This window comes from Bos javanicus, chromosome 16, assembly GCF_032452875.1.
Source record: "Bos javanicus breed banteng chromosome 16, ARS-OSU_banteng_1.0, whole genome shotgun sequence".
NCBI lineage: Eukaryota > Metazoa > Chordata > Mammalia > Artiodactyla > Bovidae > Bos > Bos javanicus.
Window position 1 is genome coordinate 41,525,103 of NC_083883.1, and position 25,103 is coordinate 41,550,205.

Consider the following 25,103-nt stretch of genomic DNA (forward strand, 5'->3'; position numbering starts at 1 on the left):
CCAGCAGAAGCTTCCTGTTACAACTGTCTTCTGAGTGTAAGCACATGACCAGGCTACAGACTTAGAATGAATTCTGTCGCTACTTTACAGTCTGTATAAAGTAACCTGTTCTATGCACAAAGATGCTGTGGGCAGGTGAGTAATAATGGTATGATTTTGTGTGGGGGTGGGTAGCTAATTATGGTTTATGAGACTTGTCTAACAAATTGTATCCATAGGAACTAACTACCTTCAGAAAACAATAAAAGTATGGGTCCTTAGGGACCTATTTCCATACTACCAATGTAAGTAAAAACAAATCACTTGGAGGCAGGATTCAGGCTTATATAAGAAACATTTCATTATTTCATAAACTGACATTATTAACAAAGATACTCTATTGTTCAGACATTGCAACATTTTGGAAAGCAAGAAATGTGGACCCATTTTATTAGCAATATCAATGTATTATCTCTGTATCTGCTGTTTCTTCCAGGTAAATCATTTATGTACTCACAAAAAATTATGCACTGGCCAACCTTATATACTCAGCACTGTGCCAGGTATAGAAACTCATCATTATGTTGCTTGAGAAAAAAACTTGCTTCAAATCACTATAGCAAAAAAATTTTAAATAATGTGTCATAAAAATAATTGTATAATGAGAATTTAAAGAAAGGAAAAGAGCTCTTCTTCCTAGTAGAATTAAAGGAGGACTTAACAGAGGAGCTTTCTTTGAGTTAATTCTTAAATGATGATTGTACCTTTATTTTATTCCACATTTCCACAACAGTTTCAAAATACTAATATAACTACCACCAATACAGTTAATAAGATCAGTTTAAAATATATTTTTAATATATCTTCCCCTTCCCATTTTAAAGTTATGGTGTCAGAGGATATAGCCATTGTATAGGATAACCTCCTCCTTTCAAGTCTTATCTCCGATGTCCATCAGCAGATGAATGGATAAGAAAGCTGTGGTACATATACACAATGGAGTATTACTCAGCCATTAAAAAGAATACATTTGAATCAGTTCTAATGAGGTGGATGAAACTGGAGCCTATTATACAGAGTGAAGTAAGCCAGAAAGAAAAACACCAATACAGTATACTAACGCATATATATGGAATTTAGAAAGATGGTAACGATAACCCTGTATACGAGACAGCAAAAGAGACACTGACGTATAGAACAGTCTTATGGACTTTGTGGGAGAGGGAGAGGGTGGGAAGATTTGGGAGAATGGCATTGAAACATGTAAAATATCATGTATGAAACGAGATGCCAGTCCAGGTTCAATGCACGATACTGGATGCTTGGGGCTAGTGCACTGGGACGACCCAGAGGGATGGTATGGGGAGGGAGGAGGGAGGAGGGTTCAGGATGGGGAACACATGTATACCTGTGGTGGATTCATTTTGATATTTGGCAAAACTAATACAATTATGTAAAGTTTAAAAATAAAATAAAATTAATTAAAAAAAAAAAAAAAAAAAAACTTGGTTTCTCAGATCACAAGTCCCTAGGTCAAAGTCTATCTAGTTATTATAGTTTATTTTCTAATAGATTCTTCAAGAAGGGTTCATGGGAACAATATTTCCTGAGTTTTTAAAGTTGAAAGCAATTTTTCTATGCCCATTGTACTTGAATGTTATTTTTGCTGGATATAAAATTTTTGTCTTGTATTTTCTTGAGTATTTTAAATGTTCTCCATTTTCTTCTGGCTGTGTGTTTTTAGTAGACTGTATAATGCCTCTCCCCACTCAAAAATCTCCATTTCCTAATATCTGCAACCTGTGTATATGTCAACTTATATGGCAAAAGGGATGTGGCAGATGTGATTGAGAGTCTTGACATGGGGAGGTTACCCTAGATTTTCCAGATGGACCTAAATGTAATCACAGGTATCCTATGAGAGGAAGGCAGAGGCAGATTTGACTACAAAAAAAGAGAGAAGGCAATGTGATGATTGAAGCAAGGGGAGAAAATGTGAAGTGAGCCAGGGTTACTGACCAACGAATGAGAACAGCCTCTAGTAGTTGGAAAAAGCAAAGAAATGGATTCTCCCTGAGAGCCTCCAGAAGAGTCAGCCCTTCTGCCATCTTGATCTTAGCTCTATAGGATTCATGTCAGACTTCTGGCCTCTAGAATTGTTAAGAGAATAGATTTCCGTTGTTTTAAGCCCACTAGTTTCTGATAATCTTTTACAGCAGAAAAAGAAAATGAATAAAGTGTTAGTCTCAAAGAGTCTGGTGAAAACATTTTTGCCTAGATGCCTATTATTTTCTTTTTTACATTCAGTAATTTTACTATGTCTTGGTATTGGTCCTTCAGGGTCAGTATTCCCATGCATGTAATATGCGGTTTCAAATTTTATCATTTCAGAAGAGATTTTTTAAACTATAGTTTTGGACACATTTTTCTGTTTTTAAAATTGGTTTCTTCCTCAAGGACTCCTATTATCTTACATATTGGAGCTTCCTTGCCTTTTCTCCATGCTGTCACTTTCCCTTGAATACTGGACCCAGAAAGATAACATTTTTATACCTTTGAGTATAAAAATAGCTGCTCCTTCATTTCCACCTTCTAAATTTCACGCAGTCTTCTCCCTGCAAGCACACAGGAAAAAGAAAGCGAGGAATTAAACTTCAAGGTTAGCTAACTTGTACTAGTACAAACCCTCCACAGTTCACCCAGTGTCAACACAGCATCTTTCAATCATAGTAACTTCCAAATAAAAAGAATACCAAAATGATGCTTCCACCCAATGATGGATCTATTCCTTGTATAACCAAAAGCATGTTAACTCTCTCCCACAAATAAGATACAAAGTTCACTTATTCATTTTTGGATGATGTTCATTGCTCTTCCAGCTGAGTCACACTAATATATAAAGTTAACACTGTGAACACAGCTACAGTGTTCACAGTGGAAGGAATGGGAAAGTGGAAGGAAAAGAGTGGTTAATTTATGCGTGTGCTGTGCTGTACTTAATCACTCAGTCATATCCGACTCTGCGACCTCATGGACTGTAGCATACCATGCTCTTCTGTCCATGGGGATTCTCCAGGCCAGAATGCGGGAGTGGGTTGCCATGTCCTCCTCCAGTAATATATACATAAACATGGTCATATCAAAATAAGAGAAATACTCATAATTATTATAGTTCTTATTTACAAAGTTGGTCACATGGTCATAGAAGTGACCAATTTTTTAACTTCCTTTTTCATAATCCACCCCCACCTCATTGGCCCCTACCAACATGTTTTGCTTCAAACAGCTAGTTTCTTCAGATTTTCAGATCTTGAGTTAAATGGCATCTCCTCAACAAGGTCTCTTCCCCATTTAAAGTCAATAACCTCACACTTTTTTTCTCATAGCATTAACATTTTTATTTCTTTTGTTTTCACTTGTTTCTTATTTCTTCATGACTCTCAAAATATTAGTTTTAATGAATGAACAAATGAATTCCTCACCACAAAATCTACCACTTACATCCTACCAATCAACAGGTCCTATTAGTTTTCATTCCTGATATCTTTCAAATCGATTCCTTTCTTTATAGTTATCAACATCAGTTTTTATCTGACATCTTGATATCAGATATCTAGCTTCTCCTCACTCCACTTAGTGCTACATACTATATTCAATACTTACTGGAAAGAACTGATTCTGTATTTTTCTTTATATTTTGACTACCTAGCATAGTAGGCACACCATAATGCAAAGTAGGAATTCAACAATTATCTGTAGATGAATAATAATAATAATGATATGCTGCTGCTGCTACTGCTAAGTCGCTTCAGTCATGTCCAACTCTGTGCAACCCCACAGACGGCAGCCCACCAGGCTCCCCCATCCCTGGGATTCTCCAGGCAAGAACACTAAGGAATGCTATATAAGAAATCAGGCTTCCCCGCTGCCTCACTGGGAGTAAAAATCCATCTGCAATGCAGGAGATGCAGGTTCGATCCCTGGATCAGGAAATCCCCTGGAGGGCATGACAACCCACTCCAGTATTCTTGCCTGGAGGCTCCCATGGACAGAGGAGCCTGGCAGGCTACAGTCCATAGGGTCACAAAGACACAACTGAAGCAACTGAGCAGGCATGCATGCATATAAGAAATGTATTAACTCAGTCTCTAGTCTCTTTATCTTATAATTCAACATTCTAAAAATGAAAATTCATAGACAAACTTATTTTGAACTTTCAGATGTCTGCTCTTTCAAAAATGCTATGTATTTGATCTCTAATAAAGTAAGATTTAATTGTAAATGGAATGAGAATTGCTTATTGCCTAAAAGAGTGTGTTTGCATAGATTTTAAGAGTTTAAAATAGTATCAACATGACTAAATGGAGAGAAATAGTATAAATGAAAAATATACAAATAATGTATACTTTATCAATTTTGTATTGACTGAATAATATTCTACAGTGCATCTGGATAATATATGAGTGCTGCTGCTACTGCTAAGTCACTTCAGTCACGTCCAACTCTGTGCAACCCCATAGACGGCAGCCTACCAGGCTTCCCCGTCCCTGGGATTCTCTAGGCAAGAACACTGGAGTGGGTTGCCATTTCCTTCTCCAGTGCATGAAAGTGAAAAGTGAAAGTGAAGTAGCTCAGTCATGTCCGACTCTTATTGGACTGCAGCCACCATGGACTGCAGCCCAGCAGACTCCTCCGTCCATGGGATTTTCCAGGCAAGAGTACTAGAATGGGGTGCCATTGTCTTCTCCAACAAGAGTGCTAGGAGAGGCATAAACAATAGACAGAACAGCAGCAAGTATTTGGGGTTTGAGAGTAAAAGATCAAAAATAATGGCCTATTTTCATTTCTTTTTTTTGTATTATTATTTTTTTAACTTTACAATATTGTATTGGTTTTGCCATATATAAACATGAATCCACCACAGGTATACACATGTTCCCCATCCTGAGCCCTCCTCCCTCCTCCCTCCTCGTACCATCCCTCCGGGTCATCCCAGTGCACCAGCCCCTAGCTTCCAGTATCGTTCATCGAACCTGGACTGGCAACTCATTTCATATATGGTATTATACATGTTTCAATGCCATTCTCCCAAATCATCCCACCCTCTCCCTCTCCCACAGAGTCCATAAGACTGTTCTATACATCTGTGTCTCTTTTGCTGTCTCATATACAGGGTTATTGTTACCATCTTTCTAAATTCCATATATATGCGTTAGTATACTGTATTTATGTTTTTCCTTCTGGCTTACTTCACTCTGTATAATAGGCTCCAGTTTCATCCACCTCATTAGAACTGATTCAAATGTATTCTTTTTAATGGCTGAGTAATACTCCATTGTGTATATGTACCACAGCTTTCTTATCCATTCATCTGATGGACATCTAGGTTGCTTCCATGTCCTGGCTATTATAAACAGTGCTGCAATGAACATTGGGGTACACGTGTCTCTTTCAATTCTGGTTTCCTTGATGTGTATGCCCAGCAGGGGGATTGCTGGGTCATATGGCAGTTCTATTTCCAGTTTTTTAAGGAATCTCCACACTGTTCTCCATAGTGGCTGTACTAGTTTGCATTCCCACCAACAGTGTAAGAGAGTTCCCTTTTCTCCACACCCTCTCCAGCATTTATTGCTTGTAGACTTTTGGATAGCAGCCATTCTGACTGGCGTGAAATAGTACCTCACAGTGGTTTTGATTTGCATTTCTCTGATAACGAGTGATGTTGAGCATCTTTTCATGTGTTTGTTAGCCATCTGTATGTCTTTGGAGAAATGTCTATTTAGTTCTTTGGCCCATTTTTTCATTGGGTCATTTATTTTTCTGGAATTGAGCTGCAGGAGTTGCTTGTATATTTTTGAGATTAGTTGTCAGTTGCTTCATTTGCTATTATTTTCTCCCATTCTGAAGGCTGTCTTTTCACCTTGCTTATAGTTTCCTTTGTTGTGCAGAAGCTTGTAAGTTTAATTAGGTCCCATTTGTTTATTTTTGCTTTTATTTCCAATATTCTGGGAGGTGGGTCATAGAGGATCCTGCTGTGATGTGTGTCGGAAAGTGTTTTGCCTATGTTTTCCTCTAGGAGTTTTATAGTTTCTGGTTTTACGTTTAGATCTTTAATCCATTTTGAGTTTATTTTTGTGTATGGTGTTAGAAAGTGTTCTAGTTTCATTCTTTTACAAGTGGCTGACCAGTTTCCCCAGCACCACTTGTTAAAGATATTGTCTTTAATCCATTGTATATTTTTGCCTCCTTTATCAAAGATAAGGTGTCCATAGGAGTGTGGATTTATCTCTGGGCTTTCTATTTTGTTCCATTGATCTATATTTCTGTCTTTGTGCCAGTACCATACTGTCTTGATGACTGTGGCTTTGTAGTAGAGCCTGAAGTCAGGTAGGTTGATTCCTCCAGTTCCATTCTTCTTTCTCAAGATTGCTTTGGCTATTCAAGGTTTTTTGTATTTCCATACACATTGTGAAATTATTTGTTCTAGCCCTGTGAAGAATACCGTTGGTAGCTTGATAGGGATTGCATTGAATCTATAAATTGCTTTGGGTAGTATACTCATTTTCACTATATTGATTCTTCCAATCCATGAACATGGTATATTTCTCCATCTATTAGTGTCCTCTTTGATTTCTTTCACCAGTGTTTTATAGTTTTCTATATATAGGTCTTTAGTTTCTTTAGGTAGATATATTCCTAAGTATTTTATTCTTTTAGTTGCAATGGTGAATGGAATTGTTTCCTTAATTTCCCTTTCTATTTTCTCATTATTAGTGTATAGGAATGCAAGGGATTTCTGTGTGTTGATTTTATATCCTGAAACTTTACTATATTCATTGATTAGTTCTAGTAATTTTCTGGTGGAGTCTTTAGGGTTTTCTGTATAGAAGATCATGTCATCTGCAAACAGTGAGGGTTTTACTTCTTCTTTTCCAATTTGGATTCCTTTTATTTCTTTTTCTTCTCTGATTGCTGTGGCCAAAACTTCCAAAACTATGTTGAATAGTAATGGTGAAAGTGGGCACCCTTGTCTTGTCCCTGACTTTAGGGGAAATGCTTTCAATTTTTCACCATTGAGGATAATGTTTGCTGTAGGTTTTTCATATATAGCTTTTATTATGTTGAGATATGTTCCTTCTATTCCTGCTTTCTGGAGAGTTTTTATCATAAATGGATGTTGAATTTTGTCAAAGGCTTCCTCTGCATCTATTGAGATAATCATATGGTTTTTATTTTTCAATTTGTTAATGTGGTGTATTACATTGATTGATTTGCAGATATTGAAGAATCCTTGCATCCCTTGGGTAAAGCCCACTTGGTCATGGTGTATGATCTTTTTAATGTGTTGTTGGATTCTGATTGCTAGAATTTTGATAAGGATTTTTGCATCTATGTTCATCAGTGATATTGGCCTGTAGTTCTTTTTGTGGCATCTTTGTCAGGTTTTGGTATTAGGGTGATGGTGGCCTTGTAGAATGAGTTTGGAAGTTTACCTTCCCCTGAAATTTTCTGGAAGAGTTTGTTAGCTCTTCTCTAAATTTTTGGTAGAATTCAGCTGTGAAGCTGTCTGGACCTGGGCTTTTGTTTGCTGGAAGATTTCTGATTACAGTTTCAATTTCCGTGCTTGTGATGGGTCTATTAAGATTTTCTACTTCTTTTTGGTTCGTTTCTGTTTTCCAGTTTTGGAAAGTTGTACTTTTCTAAGAATTTGTCCATTTCTTCCATGTTGTCCATTTTATTGGCATATAATTGCTGATAGTAGTCTCTTATGATCCTTTGTATTTGTGTGTTGTCTGTTGTGATCTCTCCATTTTCATTTCTAATTTTATTGATTTGATTTTTCTCCCTTTGTTTCTTGATGAGTCTGGCTAATGGTTTGTCAATTTTATTTATTCTTTCAAAGAACCAGCTTTTGGCTTTGTTGATTTTTACTATGGTCTCTTTTGTTTCTTTTGCATTTATTTCTGCCCTAATTTTTAAGATTTCTTTCCTTCTGCTAACCCTGGGGTTCTTCATTTCTTCCTTTTCTAGTTGCTTTAGGTGTAGAGTTAGGTTATTTATTTGACTTGTTTCTTGAGGTATGCCTGTATTGCTATGAACTTTCCCCTTAGGACTGCTTTTACAGTGTCCCACAGGTTTTGGGTTGTTGTGTTTTCATTTTCATTTGTTTCTATGCAAATTTTGATTTCTTTTTTTATTTCTTCTGTGATTTGCTGGTTATTCAGCAGCGTGTTGTTCAGCCTCCATATGTTGGAATTTTTAATAGTTTTTCTCCTGTAATTGAGATCTAATCTTACTGCATTGTGGTCAGAAAAGATGCTTGGAATGATTTCAATTTTTTTGAATTTACCAAGGCTAGATTTATGGCCCAGGATGTGATCTATCCTGGAGAAGGTTCCGTGTGTGCTTGAGAAAAAAGTGAAATTCATTGTTTTGGGGTGAAATGTCCTATAGATATCAATTATGTCTAACTGGTCTATTGTATCATTTAAAGTTTGTGTTTCCTTGTTAATTTTCTGTTTAGTTGATCTATCCATAGGTGTGAGTGGGGTATTAAAGTCTCCCACTATTATTGTGTTATTGTTAATTTCCCTTTCATACTTGTTAGCATTTGTCTTACATATTGAGGTGCTCCTATGTTGGGTGCATATATAACTGTTATATCTTCTTCTTGGATTGATCCTTTGATCATTATGTAGTGACCTTCTTTGTCTCTCTTCACAGCCTTTGTTTTAAAGTCTATTTTATCTGATATGAGTGTTGCTACTCCTGCTTTCTTTTGGTCTCTATTTGCATGGAAAATCTTTTTCCAGCCCTTCACTTTCAGTCTGTATGTGTCCCCTGTTTTGAGGTGGGTCTCTTGTAGACAACATATGTAGGGGTCTTGTTTTTCTATCCATTCAGCCAGTCTTTGTCTTTTGGTTGGGGGATTCAACACATTTATGTTTAAGGTAATTATTGATAAGTATGACCCCGTTGCCATTTACTTTATTGGTTTGGGTTCGAGAAGAAAGGTATCACTAAATGCTAAGTACAATGTGTGGTATATAGTAGTAGTAGAGCACATTTATACTGACTGCCTATTGCTTAATTTATAATAGTGAATGAGATTTTTATAAATTCAAAGTTTCAAGTTGCCTTACTTAAAGAACAGTCAAATGATAGCAGAATATTAACTCTTAAAATTGATTATAGGGGGTGGATATAGATTGTCATATCTTAAAAATCACTAAGATGATAAATGTCCTTACTAATAAATAGTACACCCTAAATAAACGTAAAGAGCTGGGTTGAAATGACCTTTAGAAATTATTTCCTGCTTGTATTTCTAGAAACATATTACTTTGTTACTGTTCTACTTTTAACCTCAAACCTCAAAAACTAAAGGTCAAGACTGAATAAATCAGGAGAAAAATAAAAGGTCTTTTATATCTATCGTCAATAAAGAGTATGTATGTGAATGTAAAAGTCTTTTTTCAGCCTTGGCATGACTCCAAGAAAACCCAAATGCTGAGGTCTGTTTCAGTCCTAGCATTCCTCTGTTCCTCTCACAGACAGACCATAGAAAGATGAACAAAGTCAACAAGTTCCATTAATCAAAATGCTGGTCAAGGTCCATGTTTAAACACACCCCTAGGCACCGTGGCTTCAGATTTCTGAAAGGCTATGTCAGAATGATAGGATAACCTGAAGTTCAACATTCTCTTCCTAAGGCAATTCCCTGACTGCTTCTGGATTCAGTGCTACCCTAGTTGTCCCCCAGGCATCAGTCAGAGCTAAAGGTCCTTACATCCCACACCCTCAAGACTGGAATGAATCATATGACCAGCTTTTGGTTGGGGGTAAAGTGGTGGTGATAAAGCATTAACAGGCTCACATATCAGCTCTCCTAAGTAATATTTACACTTAAATTTTAACAAATCCTTCCATGTCTTGATCCCATGGATTATGCATTGAATGAGTGGCCATAACAGCCACAATGACTAATTACTAAGGATGTTCTTGAGAAAGGTTCCAAGCTACCCACACATTCTATGAGGTAGGCTATTTCAGGGGGAAAGTACAATAGTTAGATGACTGATGAGTGATAGATGGATAGGTAGACAGATGGTAAGCAATTCCAAAGCACTGCTGAAAACTAAATAGTTTAAGTTATAAACAAAAAAATGTTCATGGTGCTTGAATTCTTCAGTGATTATTTTTTTAGTGCTCATAATATCTCATTGATATCCTAATATATGACTTATAAAATTTTAATTAATATTTTAAAAACCATTATGGTCTTTATTAAACAATAATTTGTAATCTTTTGCCAAAAGTATTAAAAACTTGGGTTTTATGACATTTGTTTTTCTTATTTTCATCTAGAAGTAATTCAAAGCTTTTGTTCAATTGACAGAGAATAAGGTATTCATATAAATTGGGTCAAAATGAAAAGTGATATTGACAAGAACTTAGGTTCTGTCCCCAAATCATGATAAATTCTCTTTATTCAAAAACACTGAGTGTCTCCCTTTATAGGCCATGATCCAAAATTCTTAGCTATGTCTTTAATGCCTCCAATATTTTATCCTCAAATTACTCATTAATCCTTACCTTCAACCATGACTAAACACAGGTTTCTATCCTGGAAAATAGAATATGCTCAAATTAAAAAATGAGAGAATGAATGTCATAAGCACAGTGAAAGCTCCCTGTCCCCAGAAAGTACCATGAGAATTCCCACCTCAGAGACATTCACATACACTGTTCTCCTCTATCTTCTCCTTTCCTCTTCTCCAATCTAAACTCTGCAAAGCTCTTCCATTTACTTGAGTGATCTCTCCATCTCTAAACCAGATAAATTTCATTATTCATTTGGCAATCACTTTCTGTCTTGTGGATGTGACTTTTGTAAATTAATAATTATTATAGAGACCAACTATGTTCCGGGCAATATACTAGATACTCTAATACTCAAAATAGCTCGAGATATGTGTTAACATCCCTTTTTTATTGATAAAGAAAGTGAAGATTCAAAGAGTTTAAAAAAAAACACTTGCCAAAGTCAGCCAGCTAGTGAATGGCAGAGTGAGGATTTAAAACTAGGCTCCAAATATCACAAGCTTTCCACCATGGCATTCTGCTTCATTTTGTCCATTGATTTCATTCATTTATTGAAACAGAGGATATCATTCTCTTAATCCAATGAGAACTCACTGAGACATGCAGGCCTTGTGAGAGGTCACTGCAAAAGGAGAAGCCAAAGACCACAAGCTTGTGGGTGGGGGCTGGGAAAAAGAGGAAAATAGGATGACACCGGGGCTTCTGGCTTCAGTATTGGTTACGATGCCTTTAAACAACAGCATGAATTAGGAAGAGGAGTGGGTTTTGTAAAGGAGAGGACATTCTTTTGTGAGCATCCTGAGTAAAGTACCCATTACTTCCATATGGAGTTGCCCAGAGGCAGGGAAACAGTGGTTAAAAGCATGGTCTTTGGTGTCAACCAGCCTTGGTCTTGAATCTGAGCTCCACCACTTCTTAGATTCATGTCTTGGGACAAATTACTTCACCCCTGAGGGTTTGTTTCTCATATGTAAAACAGGAATAATACCTACCACAAAGAGCTGTTAGAAAGACAGAATTAAATTCATATAGCTAGCAGAAAGTTGATGTATAGCACACAGGGAGGCCAGTCTGGTGCTCTGTGATGACCTGGAGGGGTGGGATTGGGGGGACAGGAAGGCTCAAGAGGGAGGGATATATATATTGTTATAATTGATATACATTGAGGTACAGCAGAAACCATCACAATATTGTAAAACAATTATCCTCCAATTAAAAAAATAATTCATATAAAATGGCTAATATGTCTGGCATATACGTACTCATTATATGTTATTACAATTATACAGATGATTAAAGTAAGTGTGACCCTGGAGTGGGAAACATCTGAGCTGGAGAATGAATGGAGGTGTCATTGGTGTAGGAGCAGTGGTTGAAGGCATAAGAATCAATGAAACAGGCAAGTCGTTGAAGCAGAGATCACAACTCGAATGCCCCATGGCCAGAAAGTGAGTGAAGTGAGTTGGTGTAAGCATATTTGCACACAGAATGAACTGGGGGGACTCTAGAGAAATGGAGAGTGCATAGTTTCTCTAAAGAGGGAGGCTGCTACCCAGACTGAGATGATTTCTGTCATGTCAAAATTGGGCCCAGCATCACCAGATCTTCTGTTTTGCATTGTTTTGTCAAAACAAGTCAAAAATTTCCCAGTGTTTAAGTGTTGGTGACTAAATTCAAACTTAATAAGTAAACTGAACACATACATAAGCTAGATTGTGGCTTGTCAGCTGCCAGATTGTGACCCCCATTGTGTAGAGAAAGAGGGCTGAGGATGGAGCTCTATAGAGCATTATCACAAAAGAGATAGGCAGAGAAAGAGGAGGGGTAAAAGGAGATCAGACAGGCAGAGAACAGAGATGGAAAGAGTGGCCTGGAAAGAGGTTAATTCAAAGAAAGTCAAGGAAGAGGAGCATTCAGGAAGAAGAGGAGTTAACACCATCGCAGGTGGCACAGGGATCACTGTGACCAGACTGTGCACACAAACTCATTAAGAGCTGGGACCTCTGCTTAAGACTGCAGATGCAATGACTTTGAAGGAGAGGGGATGTAATACTCACGGAGATCATCCCAGACTTAGAAACAAGACAAGCAGTACTGAGGGAAAGGGTAACAGTAAATAGAATTCTATTTGAATCCACCTCTTGAACCAGGAAGAGGAGCCCTGAGAACTTATGGTGAATACGTTTTCAAAAGCAAAGGCGGAGTCTGGCAGGTCAACCATCCCTTGGATATAATTCCAATGGCTGAAACTGGAGGCAGATAGGAAACCAGAAAGTTTGCCCTGTCCTCCCCTATTCCGGGAATTAGCTGATCAGAACATGGAAAGGAAGAAAAAGATAAATAAAAACTCTCAACACTCTAACCAGTAGTGAATTCTAAGATCTTTTATTTGTTTCCATGTAAATATCAATATTATTATTAGCTATATTATTAATATTAATATTAACACTCTCTGAGAGCCAGGAGAGCACTAAATACAAAACTATGATTTAAAATAGGGGACCTGCCCGATATGCTTAAGAACAAATTATGATTTGAATCAAGACTGGAATCCTTTCAGTCATTCCCTAAACAGAAAGTCACTAAGTAACAACTGGCAACTGTTCTCAAAGGAATCGGGGCCTCCCCGATGGTTCAGCGGGCAAAGAATCCGCCTGCAATGCAGAAGACACAGGAGACATCGGTTTGATCCCGGGTTGGGAAGATTCCCTGGAGAATGAAATGGCAACCCATTTCAGTATTCTTGCCTTGAATATTCCATGGATAGAAGAGCCTGGCGGGCTACAGCCCATGGGGTTGCAAACAGTCAGACACGACAGCATGCATGCATGCTCACAGAAATCACCAAAAACGCTGAGGGAAAATACTAGGTTGTTGAGAAAAAAAAAAATTATTCCACACATTAAAAGAGATTATACATCTTGACTCACAGCGACCAGTACATAGGAATTTACTATGTACATTCACATTTAGCTTTATGAGCATAAGATTCTAAAATGATCATTCATTTTAGAGACAAGAGAAAAAAGCAGGATCCCAAAATAGGAAATTAGTTGTCCAGGGTCCAGGGTCCTGTGGCCAGTTAGCAACAGAGTCAAAATTAGAATTCCAATCTCCTGACTTTTCATTTACACAAAACTCCACTGTTTTCAGAAAAAGGTTTATTATCCCTTTGATTGAATGATTTAAATGGGACACATGTACTTTGATGGGTGGAAGCTGGAAGAAGTGTCCCTGTGTTGCTGAAGGAGGCCAGCATGGGAGAAGCAGGCCATGTGTACCTAAAAGGAGGGGGCACCTGTGAGGAGAGGCCATAGCACAAAAGACAGCCAACTCACAAAACAATTAAGCTTTGGCCTGGAATGCATATGTCCAGAAAAAATACAGTCAGAAACTCTAAACTTAAAAAACATGTATTTTCTTAAATATTATCTACAGTGATAAACATGTACTTATTAGCAACCACTCTGAATAACTTTGACTTTGCAGAACAGTCAATAACAAACAAGTAGACACACACACACACACACACACACACACATTTAAATCCTCTAAGTAGTCAAGACACGTATCATAGAATATCTTGCTCAGAACAATTCATGTCGGGGACCTCCCTGGCAGTCCAATGGTTAGGACTTGGCACTTTCACTGCTGTGGGCCTGGGTTCAGTCCCTGGTTGAGGAACTAAGATCCTGTAAGCCATGCAGCACAGCCCAAGGGTGGGGGGACAATTCACCGAAAGCAATTTTTTGAAACTAGCAAGGTGGTACCTGAGCACAAGATGTGGGGCTGAGTATGTATCTCAGCATTAGGCATGCGTTACACTGCCTCTCTGTGGCAAACGTGATTTCCTCCCCAGACTATTCAAATGTCCACTGACTTATCCTGAGAGGTGCGGTTTCACTGCACTCCGGTGTGATAAAGATAACCCTCACAATAAATTATCTCACTCTCCCAGCTTAGAAAAGTCTCATCAGCTTTCCTTAAATCACTGATTAGGTTTTTCAAGCATCACACCCCCGAGACGGTTCTTTGAAGGTAAATTTCTATCAAGAACATTTGGAGGCTGGGAGAGCAAAATGGAGAAAACAAGGGGGAAAAAAAAAGCCCAGAGCGGAGTATTACTTAGCCAGCTATCTTCATCAAGTCCTGACAGCTGTTGATGAGGTGATTTTCCTTTTGAATTCCTCCACATGAGACAGAGATTGGGGCACTATGCAGACTACAACAAATCTCACCTTGGAGAGGCACCTCTGCTTGCAAGCAGTCCACTGGCTTTGGCAGATTCAAAACCCCTCTCCCTGGTCTTCTTCATTTTGACAGTGTCAGATGACAAATGGTAGTCAAGTGTCTTTTTCAATAATGAAAGTTTATTACGATAATTTCCTGACCAAAGGAACAACATCTTGAGGAAGAGGCACCTTTTTTCTCACTCTGGCGGAGGTGCCTAACAGGCTTGAGGCAATCTTGAGGGATGAGGAGGGTTAGGTGATTTAGAAGATACAGGATAAATACATAAAGTTAATTGGTATGTAAAAATAAGTTTTAAATATCCCTGAGTGGGGGTAGGAGTGATCTGCTTCTGGTCACATCTCACGTGGCCAAATATGAGGGCTGAGCTGGGACAACACCTCCACTCCCAAGGAAGAATCAGGGTCCTGTCCACCCCCAGTGTGGCCTTCATGCTGGTTCCTGGCTTGGGTGCAGCCATCAGGTCCTCAGTAGACACAGAATCCACCAGGATTTTGATGAATGAGAATCAACTCCCCACCATTCACCTGGATGTCTTCACAGGAGGCATTCTGAGTGGTCATATTCAGGTAGACTTTGTCCTTAAAACGCAGATAGGCCACTGTGACAGAGTCAACAATTTTGACCATGTTCAGGGAGAAGAGAGGTTCCCGACCCTTCCGGTACAGAAGCCTGAGGCTGAGTTCCTGGGAGAAGTAGCCCTTCAGAGAGATGAGATAGAACCCATCACAGGTGATGATGATTGAGTTGTTCTGCACCTTCATGGTTCCATCCGCGTCTGGGGATGTGATGATGAAACCGTTCTCATTCTCACACTCTAAGGAGGGTAGGGTAAAAGAAAAAAAAACAAAGAATGACTCCTTAACTCAGCATTAAGCAACAATCATCCAATATGTCTAGAAACATACGAAGAGAAAATGATAAGGACAGATTTTGAAAAGAATAAAAGTAAGAGAAGACTATGTTTCTACATGAGGGTTGGAATCCACTTTCCCTGTGGAATGGAAAAGGCAAAGCTAATACTAGTAGCCAAGAGAGTTTCAGAGGGGGCTGGGATTCAAGAGTGGAAAGATTACAGCAACTGGCAGTTGTCACAACACACCTGTGGCAGGAAATGGACTCTCAAGGTTTCCCTGATTTTTTCAAAATCAGGAGGTATTGGCAACTTCAGTGCTGCCTTCTTTGTTCAATGGATTGATTAGGGCAAAGGGTGGTGGAAGTGCCTCTTGCCTGGGTCCTGCACACCCCGTCCACACAAAGTAATCGCTTTAACTCTTTATGCTCTCTCCAGGCTTCCCTGGTGGCTCAGATGGTAAAGAATCTGCCTGCAACACAGGAGACCTGGGTTTGATCCCTCGGTTGGGAAGATCCTCTGGAGAAGGGAATGGCTACCCATTCCAGTATTCTTGCCTGGAGAATTCCACGGACAGAGGAGCCTGATGGGCTACAGTCCATTGGGTTGCAAAGAGTTGGACACAACAGAGTGAATAACACTTTCACTTTTCTTTTATTCTTCTCTCCATGTCACCATGAAATGAAAATTCTTCACATGCCCTGGCAACTAGACTTCCCAACAACATGTATTACTGGCCTTCGTCAACAATCACTTAAGCTTAGTTATGCTTCAATACTAAGTAAAGCTTAGTCTGTGGGTTCAGGTTCTGATATAAGAGCTCAAGAACATAGACTTATTTCTCCCTTCTACCTTTTTATTGTCAGTTTTTACTGGAAGGTGCCTTGGGAATAGTGGTTGCCACAGGAAAAAGAAAAGGAAGAGCAGCAGAACACAGAATGATAACTTTAACAGCTTTGTGTGGGGCCATTTCAAGCATAAATCAAAAACTAAATGTCTTCCATTTCCATGGCAGCCTCAGTATCACCCGGAATGGTCAAGTAACGACACTTCAAAATCTCCACTCTGGACCATGTCCCTCGGTGATAGGAAAGAGTAAGTTCCCACTGCTGGGCACAATTCAGTAATTCTTGCTGTGAATCAAGTCCCTGAGAAATACTTCGAATTGAAAACGAGGATCACTTATAGAAGGCAAGATATACTTTCCTTTGGCTCAAGAGGACTTAATAAATGAATATCCATACATAAACCACTGGTGGTTGTCCAGGTATTAATCTTGGATCCAAATAATGTTCTCTTGTTAGAGTTATCACATTGCCTTTAAGTCCCCCAACTCTCATTAAGGTAAAATTTTGTCCTGTAATAGAATTACTGGGGAATGACATATCTTACAGCCAGACAGACTTGTAAGAAGCCTTCGTTTTCTTACCTAAAAAAAGTGAGAGTAATTTCTACTCAAAGGGTTCCTAGGAGGATTAAGTGAGGAATATAATGTAATCTGTATAGTGACAAGCACTTATCTGTTAACTAATTACTCCCCTTTTCTTCTTTGACCTTAATGAAAATAATATGCAGGCCCCAACAATTTCAGGATTTAATGTTTCCCTAAGAAAATGGAGAGATCTTATGTTCTAGGGGAAATTAAGAAGCTGGAGAGAAGATTCTTTTAAAACTATGAACCAACTAAACTTTTGACAATACTTACTGGTAAACTGTACTCTGATACTCTGGATTGGAGGGTACTGAGATGGCACCTAAAGAAAGAAAAAGGATATATTTTTAGGGAAAAAAAATGAACAAGTAGAATTGACGAGTCACATCCATCCTATGAAGCAGAAATGCAGCAGGTAAAGGGACTGACTTGAGAAGAGACTTGCCTTTTTCTATGTGAGTTAGACGCAGCCTTCCGCCTGCCCCCATTGCTTTTCTGTAACATCTCATAAGGTAAGTTAGGAGTCTTCTGCTCTTTCATGCAAGCATCTAAGTAAGATCTGTCCTCACTTGCCAAACTCTTCCTTGGTATATTATTTTGGCTCCCTGAGCCCCAATTTCCCATTTTAGATAATAGAGCACTTAAAAGTTATCTTGTTAAGAAACCCATTCAGTCATAGAGATTCTTCATGGACAAGGTTGTGACCAGTCAATCCTTCATGGTCACAGACTCCCAGAATGGACTAGGAGTGAAGTCTGGGAGCCTCCTGGCTGCTCTCTTTTTCACTGTAAAACAGGATTAAGAGTGTCCTACCTTCAGGGCTCACAGGCAATAAAAACTCTTCAAACCCTTCAGAGATGAGTAGATCTGTGTGTAAATTTTTTAAATGTTGGATCTTTCTCTACTCTTTAGTCGTGTGTAAAACCTAACTTGAACTCGAAAGCAAGAAAGAAGTAAAGCAACAAAGAAAGAAAAGTTAATAGATAAAACATCTGTGGAAATTTGGTGGTTAAAAGAACAAACTTCAATATGGGGCAAACTCCAAAATATATTAAGTGAAAAAAGCCAAAGCAAAGGGGAGAATAAAGTACATTTCCATTTGTGTTCAAAGAAAAAAAAGTTTTTGTGAGGGCACAGAATTTATCTAGAAGAATAAAGCGCTGCCTCTGGAGAAAGGAACTAGAAGCCTGAGGACAGGAGTGGGAGGCACATGTATTTTCCATGGCTTACTTTCTTGTATTTTTAAAATTTTACATTACCTACTAAGAAGGGAAATAGAAACTAACAAACAAACAGAAAAACCTACCACCTATTGTGCCTGCAGAGAACAGCAGCTCCTCCCACCAGGTTATTTTTGGCAAGATGTCCGGATCAAAGGTCTGGGGAGGAATTTGTTTTCATGCTCTGGGGTGTGGAGTCCCTGCTTCCCACTTTTCTGGCACACTCATAGCAGCAGTCAAACGGAGTCCACTGGGGCCTGCCCACGCGGATGAAGAATCCCCTACTTCCCTTGTACGTAAAGTCACAAGCCTCATCAAGCTGAAACCAACAGGCGGTGTAGGAAGAAGGGAGAGCCTGGCTGAGCCCTGCCAGTGGCTGGGCCCCTAGAGCAATATTAGTCAGTGGTGAGCACACAGAGAGGTGCTGACTCAGGACGACAGTCTTTGGCTCTCTCCCCTCTGTGGACTGTTTGTGAGACTGGACTAGTGTCCTTCATGCTTAAAGCGATGTTCTAGAAGAAGGCCTCTCAAAAGGTACATTACCCAAACACCATAATTCCCTGGGTAAATGAATGCCCCTACTGCTCTCTGGGCAGGCTGGTCTCTTGGCCACCTTGTTGAAGTTAGAAACAGCCTGTGCAGCTGCACAAAGAGCACAGCGCTCAGCATGCAGCAACCTGGTCCTAACACCAGCCAGGCAAGTACTCAGGCAAGTTGCATAACCTCTGGGTGTCAGTTTTTTCCATCTTTAGAAATTCCTCAAAGATCAGAGACATCCCTTTTACCACTGTTAACGATTTGAATTTTAAAAGTTGCAACCCTACACCAATTTCAATGAAAGAGAGAAACAGGAAGCCTCTTCATCCCAAATTTACGTCAAACTCTCTGACTTAAAAGTCCTCATGATCTGATTATTTGACTGACTGTGTAAACTTTCCATAAGGTTCCTGCAAAACAATGACATTTCCCAATGTTCTGAAATACTGTGATGGAGAAGTCAGAGCAGTAATGATCAAGAAGACATTCTGAGACCAAGATGCTGACAGGCAGCAAGGAAAGTACATAGGACTTCCTCTTTTAGGTAGATTCACTCGACCCCAGGCTTCCTTTCCTCCTGAAGGTTACCCAGAATTAGAAATTCACATTTTCTCATCTTCCTAGCGTCAACACCACCAGGCCTTGGCCATTTTGTGAAATAAGATGATTCTTTCTCTTGTTCCATGACCTTCCACAACCTTGCCCTTCATCCTCCAAACCTGATTACTTCATGCTGACTACCCCACTGCCCAGAAATACCCCCACAGTGCCCACTTCAAGGCCTTCTATGGCCTGGTGCCAACCTCCTTGTCAAGCATTACTGCTACCTATATCCTTTCTGTGCTTTATGCTCGAATCAACTATTTCCTCTAATCCTTTAAATAAAGCCTGGTAGGACAAAACAAGAGGGTGCAGGCCTGGAAATAAAATTTTGTTCAAATTGTAACTTCTCTAGTTCTGTTGAATTTGGATGTTATATACCACTTCTGAGCTTTAGCTTTCACGTCTGTAAAAATAAGGAATATTATTATTGGAATGCTCAAGGAGATGACTGTAAAGCTCAAATAAGTTAACATATGTGAAAATACTCAGGAGTTTGCCTGGCACGTGGTAAGCATTAAAAAAATACTTGCTTCCTTTGTTCTCTCCACCAAGAATGTCCCTTCATCTATGTCTACCCATGAAAATATCAACTTCAAGGCCTAAATCAAATCCCTGGCTTCTGGTCTCCCATAACAAGTACTTAAAAATTACTCTATTCACATGGATGTTTATAATAGCTTTGTTTCTTATTGTTAAAACTTGTCAAGGAAAAGCAATCAAGATATCCCTCTGTAGGTTGAATGGATAAACAGACTGTGATATATCCAAACAATGGAGTAACACTCAGTGTTAAAAAGAAATGAGCTTTCAAGCCACGGAAAGACATGGACACAGTTTAAATGTATATTACTAAGTAAAAGAAGACAATCTGAAAAGACTACATAATGTATGATTTCAAATGTGTGATGTTTTGGAAAAGGCAAGACTACAGAGACAGTTCAAGAGCAGTGGTTGCCAGGGGTGAGGCAGGAGGGAGAGATGAATAGGTGAAGATAGAAGATTTTTAGAGCAGTGAAACTATTCTGCACTATACTCTAATGGTGGGTACATGTTATTGTTCATTTGTTAAAATCCATAAAATGTATAATACCAAGAGTGAACCCTGATGTAAGAAAAAAACTTAAATCACTCTACTGATTTTCATTCTACCACCACCAGATACATGTCTCCTCTCCGCTGCAAGACTACCTAGCTGTGTGCTCTTGGGAAAATGTCATTACCTTGCTGACTTTTAGCTCCTTCATCTATAAAATGGAAAGAGTAAACCCAGTATCTCAGAAGGTTGTTGTGAATGAGATCACATACGTAAATTTTTAGCACCTGACCTGGAACACTGTAAGGAGCTGATAAATGTCAGCTATTATTCTTGGATGCTCATGGGAGACAAGATCCATGTCATGTTCTTAATTTAGCCTATATAACACTAATTTAGCTTTATATATGACTACAGAATGAGAGAACTAATAAAAAAGAAAGGAAGTACAACCAAATCCCTAAAATACCAGCTCTTTGTAGCCCAGAAGAACACCACAAAATGATTCTGGCTTTATAAGAAAAATTACCAGAAAAAAAAAATCAGATAATATTAATTTTACCCACAGGCATAGTTTTATACATATATATATATATATATATATATATCAAGAAAATAAAAATCCTCATATCTTCACCAGATAATAGAAAAAAATGGACTATATCAAAGATCCCAAAGGACTTTCATGTAAGGACAAGCTACAGAACAAAGTTTCTTCAATCTGCAAAGTCTGAAGAGCTCATACTATCTTCAAAGGGGACTAGAAATTCTTGTAAGTCAGTACACCAGGATCAAAGTACAGTCCTGAAGTTTCAGTGAGATGGCCTCAGAAGCATGAGTATAAAAGAAGTCATCTTCCAACTGAACACTATTCTACAGATGAAGAAAATGAGACCCACAGAAGGAAAGGGATTCAACTCCAGCCCCCTGGAATCCAGAACAACTTTCATTGTTTCACACAACAACAGTTTTTCTTCTCCTCATGCAAATTTAAAGCGGAGGGAAATTTCTTTGAAGATTTTACTAATAGTCCATTCCTTGTGTCCACTTCAGTGCCAGGTTGGAGGAAGGAAGATGTGATCATGCACAGCAGATTGGCAGGGTGATGGTCTCATGATGAGCTCATCATGGGAATCCAAAAGTTTAGGCTTCCCTCCTAGGCTTGCGGGCTGTCATAAATAAAGCCAAGAACACAGAGTACTCAGAGGCAGCTGATACATGGGCTATCTGACCAACTGCCTGAGTAATGTGTATGCCCTGTCTAGGAGCAGCTGATGATGCAACTGAAGTTCAGCTGGTCCAGCGTTATCCTTTACATTAGAGTCACCTGGGAAATCTGTAAAAATGTGTAGACTTCCAGTTTATTCATAAAGATTCTGATTCAAAAGGTCTAGATGGACGCAGTAATCTCATTTTTACAAACACCCAAGGTTCAAGATTTGAGAATTACTACACTCTACTGTGAACTCCTGAAGGTCCAAATCCAGAAAATATATCTTCAACCATTCCCTTGGCAAAAATCATGCCTGTCCTAAAGCTGGTGCTCAACTATCAGTATTATTTAATAGTTGATTGAATAGATTAGATAATTGTCATATTACTGGTGACTTGAAATAGCATTGATAACTATTGAGTACCTACTATTTGGCAGATATTACATTCAACTCTAAGAACACAAAGGGAAAGAATACACAGTCCTTAGTTTTGACAAACTTGTATGTCAATTGGGGAGATAATTCCTCCACATAAAACCACTGGTAAAGACCAATAGGCAATTTATGCCACAAGGTTCCAGAGAACAGAAAAAACCACTACAGGCTTTGGCAGCTCAAGGAGGAAAGATGTGGGCTTAGGCCTTGAAAGAGAAAGAGGACCCAGAGAATCCAAAGGCACTGCCTAGAGGAAGGGTCTAGAAATTAGACCATTTTTGGTATATTCAAGAAAAACAGTAAAAACTTACTCAGAACTTAAAACACGCCATGCAGTGCATTACTCTTTCTGAAACTCATTAACTTTTGCTTTCAAAATAATACCATTAAGCAGAAATAATAATTACTCATGTTTTATAGATAGAAAGAAATGAGAATCAGTGTTGTTAAGAACTTGCTCAGGAATAAACAGGTATTAACTTGAGTTTGATTGAACCTCAAGTTCATGATAACATCCTTTCCCTTTATTCTATTCTATCTTAAGAGTAAAAAACCCCTATGAAAACATTTTTCTGAGAGTTCAAGACTAATTTATTTTTAATTTTAAACTCTAAACAAGATTAAAAGATTAGGTTTTTGATAGTTGTCAAAATACTCAGATGTATCTCAAAGTATCTAAACATTCTTCAGAAAAGAGCTCTTTAGTCAACTCTCCAAGGTTGTTTGTATAGTTCAGGTTGACAAAGCCATTAGCTGGACTCTAATTAGACGCATCTGTTCTGGCAAGGGGCAGCAGGACAAATAAAGTAGGCAGCAAGTAGGTGATGCAAAGAAGAGTCAGAATAATGTCCTTTTTCCTGACCTCTCTCAGTACCTGAAACACTGAACTATCTGAGAACAAAGATGGGAAATGTCTGATATACAGCATTTATCCAGCAGCCTGTACCATGTTCCCCAAAAGGTGCTGCTTGCTTCATGAGCTCATCTCTAGAATGTGTGAATTTCTTATTCTGACTCACTGGGATGTGGCATGAGGCTGCCTTATACTCATGTGGCATTTGTCCTGGAGGGGGTGTATCTGTGGCAGGAGGGAATGATACTCATCAAATGTGAAACCAGGAAGTGGGCTCTGCATTCACTATGTGGGCCTTGCCCTTCCTCACTTGCTATCAGTCAAGATCCCAGGTTGGAGTGGGATGAGATGTGAGTCAGTGGAGGACAGTGCAGAAACAGATATGCGATGGGAATCGTGGTTCAGCATGCAAACTTCACAGGGATATGAATGTCTCCTCCCCCAGCAATGGGCTTCACGTCAATCAGAGAAGACCTGAGAGATTGTGAAAGCAAAGTCTTATAGGCTCTGAGGGTGTTTCTGAATGAGCCTCCGAAGAGGAAGATGGAATTTTCCATATTTACCCATTACAGTGGGTTGGGAAGGCAGACTCTTCTCCTGGTGGATTTAGTGCATACTCGATGGAAACTCCCTTACAAAGAGAAGGGCCCCGACTTCTGATCAGGAAAGTTCAGAATCCAACTCAGAGAAAGGAATAGAAATGAACAAAAACTGGTTATTTGACCAGTCTTCCATAATCAGGAAAGTTTATCCTCAAAGTGATATTTCTTAGACATGAAGATGTGTGACTTTGAAAATCATGTTGAATAAAGAGTCTATTAAGATGAAAGAACACAAAGAAAAGCCATTTTAAATGTCATTCGAGACTTTCTTTTCTCTATCACCACCCTTCACCATGGCTGCCAGCACCTTTTTGCTGTAATCCCTCTTTTTAAATTCTTACTATACTCTCTACTACACAGCCCATGTGATATTCTAATATAGCCCCCTCTCTCTAACCACTTGCATTTTTCTTGTCAAATTTATTTAGTAATGGCCAGCCTCTACTTACTGACCCTCTCCTCTCTATCTCAGAGAACAGGAACTGTGGTTTCACTGTCCCAAACGCTTAGCAATTAATGGATCGCTAAAAGGAGTATCAGGTATTCAGAAAAACAACCAAATGAACCAAAAGCATCCACGTGACATGAACGCACCTTCAAAATTTTGTGATTTGCAATTCTGCATATCCTCAAGGGGAAGATTTTCTTTTATCTGGGTTTCCCTTTCCACATTTGCTTGTAAATTCCTCAAGTACACTAACAGAGGGGTCTGCCAAAACATTTCTAAGAACTCCCATAGAATAGTGAATATAACAAAAAAAAAGAAACAGACTCACAAATATAGAGAACAAAAAACTGGTTACCAGTGAGAGGAGAGGGAAGTAGGAACTGTAAAGTACAAACTACCATGTGTAAAATAAGCTACTAGCATGTACCATACAATACAAGGAGTAAAACCAACATTTTATAATAACAATTAATGAAATACAATCTTTAAAAATTGTGAATCACTATCATACACCTGAAAAAACTTACATAATCTTGTACATTGACTATACCTCAATTTTAAAAAATTAAATTGAAAAAAAAGAAACAACTCCCTTCCTCACCTTGGGAATCAGGTAATTTTCAAAATATCCTAGTCTTTACCTTGGTGGTTCAGCAGTAAAGAATCTGCCTCCAATGCAGGAGACCTAGGTTGGATCCCTGGGTCGAGAAGATCCCCTGGAGGAAGGCACGGCAACCCACTCTAATACTCTCGCCTAGAGAATCCCATGGACAGAGGAGCCTGGCAGGCTGCAGTCCATAGAGCTACACAGAGTCGGACACAACTGAAGCGACTCAGCAGCAGCAGCAGCAAAGCAACTGGAAAAGTTGGCTTACAACGTACCCACTGCATTATCATAAATCTTACAATGCCTTAAACATAATGGCATTTATAAATAAGTGGTTACTGAGTCCCTTAGACTGTACCCTGATACTTGCTCTGTGCTATGCATAGTCACTCAGTCATGTACAACTCTTTGCAACCCCATGAACTGTACCC

General features: G+C 38.9%; 1 protein-coding gene and 1 long non-coding RNA gene across 3 annotated transcripts in view; one reads left to right on the forward strand and one right to left on the reverse strand.

Moving 5' to 3' along the window:
• On the forward strand, positions 1–17,866 carry LOC133227763 (uncharacterized). Its single transcript, XR_009729933.1, has 3 exons — positions 1–135; positions 11,874–12,032; positions 16,127–17,866. It is a non-coding gene; the product is annotated as an uncharacterized LOC133227763 (long non-coding RNA).
• Positions 13,980–25,103, reverse strand: part of TNFSF4 (TNF superfamily member 4) — a 21,363-nt gene continuing 10,239 nt past the window's right edge. For both annotated transcript variants that reach the window (XM_061382660.1, XM_061382661.1), the window contains exons 2-3: positions 17,394–17,442; positions 13,980–15,652 (exon numbers count right to left, since the gene is read on the reverse strand). In XM_061382660.1, coding sequence (XP_061238644.1) covers positions 15,303–15,652; positions 17,394–17,442 — 399 coding nt within the window. In that variant the 3' untranslated portion in view covers positions 13,980–15,302. The remainder of the gene's footprint in view (positions 15,653–17,393; positions 17,443–25,103) is intronic.